This window comes from Perkinsus marinus (genome assembly GCF_000006405.1).
Source record: "Perkinsus marinus ATCC 50983 genomic scaffold scf_1104296968724, whole genome shotgun sequence".
Taxonomy (NCBI): Eukaryota; Perkinsozoa; order Perkinsida; family Perkinsidae; genus Perkinsus; species Perkinsus marinus.
In genome coordinates, this window is record NW_003203055.1 from 1 (window position 1) to 1,211 (window position 1,211).

A 1,211-nucleotide genomic window follows, 5' to 3' on the forward strand; every position below is an offset into this window, starting at 1 on the left:
ACTGCGTGGTGGACATGTGTTCTGCACACCCTCTATTTTCCCTCTCGGCTCGAAATCCCGACTAGCGGTATGATGATGGGGAGAAAGAGGTCTACTACCTCCTTTACCCCGACCTGAGCACAGTAGTGGGATATAAGCCAGAGAGTAGCAATAGTGATAGCTCTAATACCCCATGATGACCTTCCCCCGCTTTCTCTCCATCTGCTCTTGCTAGTTGCATACCACTCCTCACCATCATCGTCATTAGGATCCTCACGACCCCGTGAACGGTGATAACGATGACTATGAGCAGTGCTGGCGTCCAAGTCGTCTCTCTGACCATCACTGAAAAGGCTTCATTAGGCCATCACAGCAGCGACACTGCTACCGGCTCCGGGCTCGTCGAGGAGACCCAGCAGCATCGCGATCATCATACCATCGAGAACCCTCTCTACTAGGATGACGAGATCCTGAACGTGAATATAGTTCATACGATACGAGGAGGTAGAAGGGCATACGATCTCTCTGCCTCCGACCCCTACGACTCTCTTCCTCAATACGTTGACCATCACCATGGCTACCACGATGACTGATATCGAGCGATGATAGACTAGCTTCATTCTCAACCTACTCTATATGAGCTTCGTAGCTAGCATGAATACCCCCACTATGCTTTGGCCGTTTATCATCTTCCCTGTCTCCTTTATCATCTCCACTAGAGATGGAATCTTCATATTCTAAACCCATAGACTACTGTCATTACCTTCCTTGCTTATACCAAGATTGGCCATCCCTCGGACCCTCCTCCTCTCGGTCCCTATCTTCCTCCTGACTATCCTTCAAAACAGCCCGACGTGGTCGGATGTGGCGTCGGCTATCACCACTACCATCATCGTATCTATTCCCAGCATAGCCCTAATGCCCCTATAATAGGAATACTACTCCTCATTGCTTATGGCCTCACGTGAGGATGATGATGATGTGCGCCTTTTCCTGTCCTGCCCGAGTAGAGATGGAGTAGCAGCAGGTGTAAGAGTAACTCCTATCCGACTATCACCAGACTGGTGTCGGCGTGATCGTGTGGATGTCTGATAGTAGCCATCACCCTATCTCCTATGATCCTCCCTTCCCTACATGTTGGTCCTCATCTTTATCTTCCTCCCTAGATCGCTTACTAGTAGGGCTTCGACTGCTACTCCCTCGGATGTCCGACCACTCAGCCTTACCGCCCT

The 1,211-nt window shown here is 50.4% G+C and overlaps 1 protein-coding gene across 1 annotated transcript; it reads right to left on the bottom strand.

The window, feature by feature from the left end:
* Positions 1–338: 338 nt before the first annotated feature.
* Positions 339–556, bottom strand: Pmar_PMAR019686 (hypothetical protein; the record flags this gene model as incomplete). The annotated part of the gene is made up of 2 exons (XM_002768313.1): positions 339–449; positions 478–556. Coding segments are annotated over 2 exons (190 nt in total), but the record flags the coding sequence as incomplete, so codon positions are not given.
* Between the last annotated feature and the right edge of the window lie 655 nt (positions 557–1,211).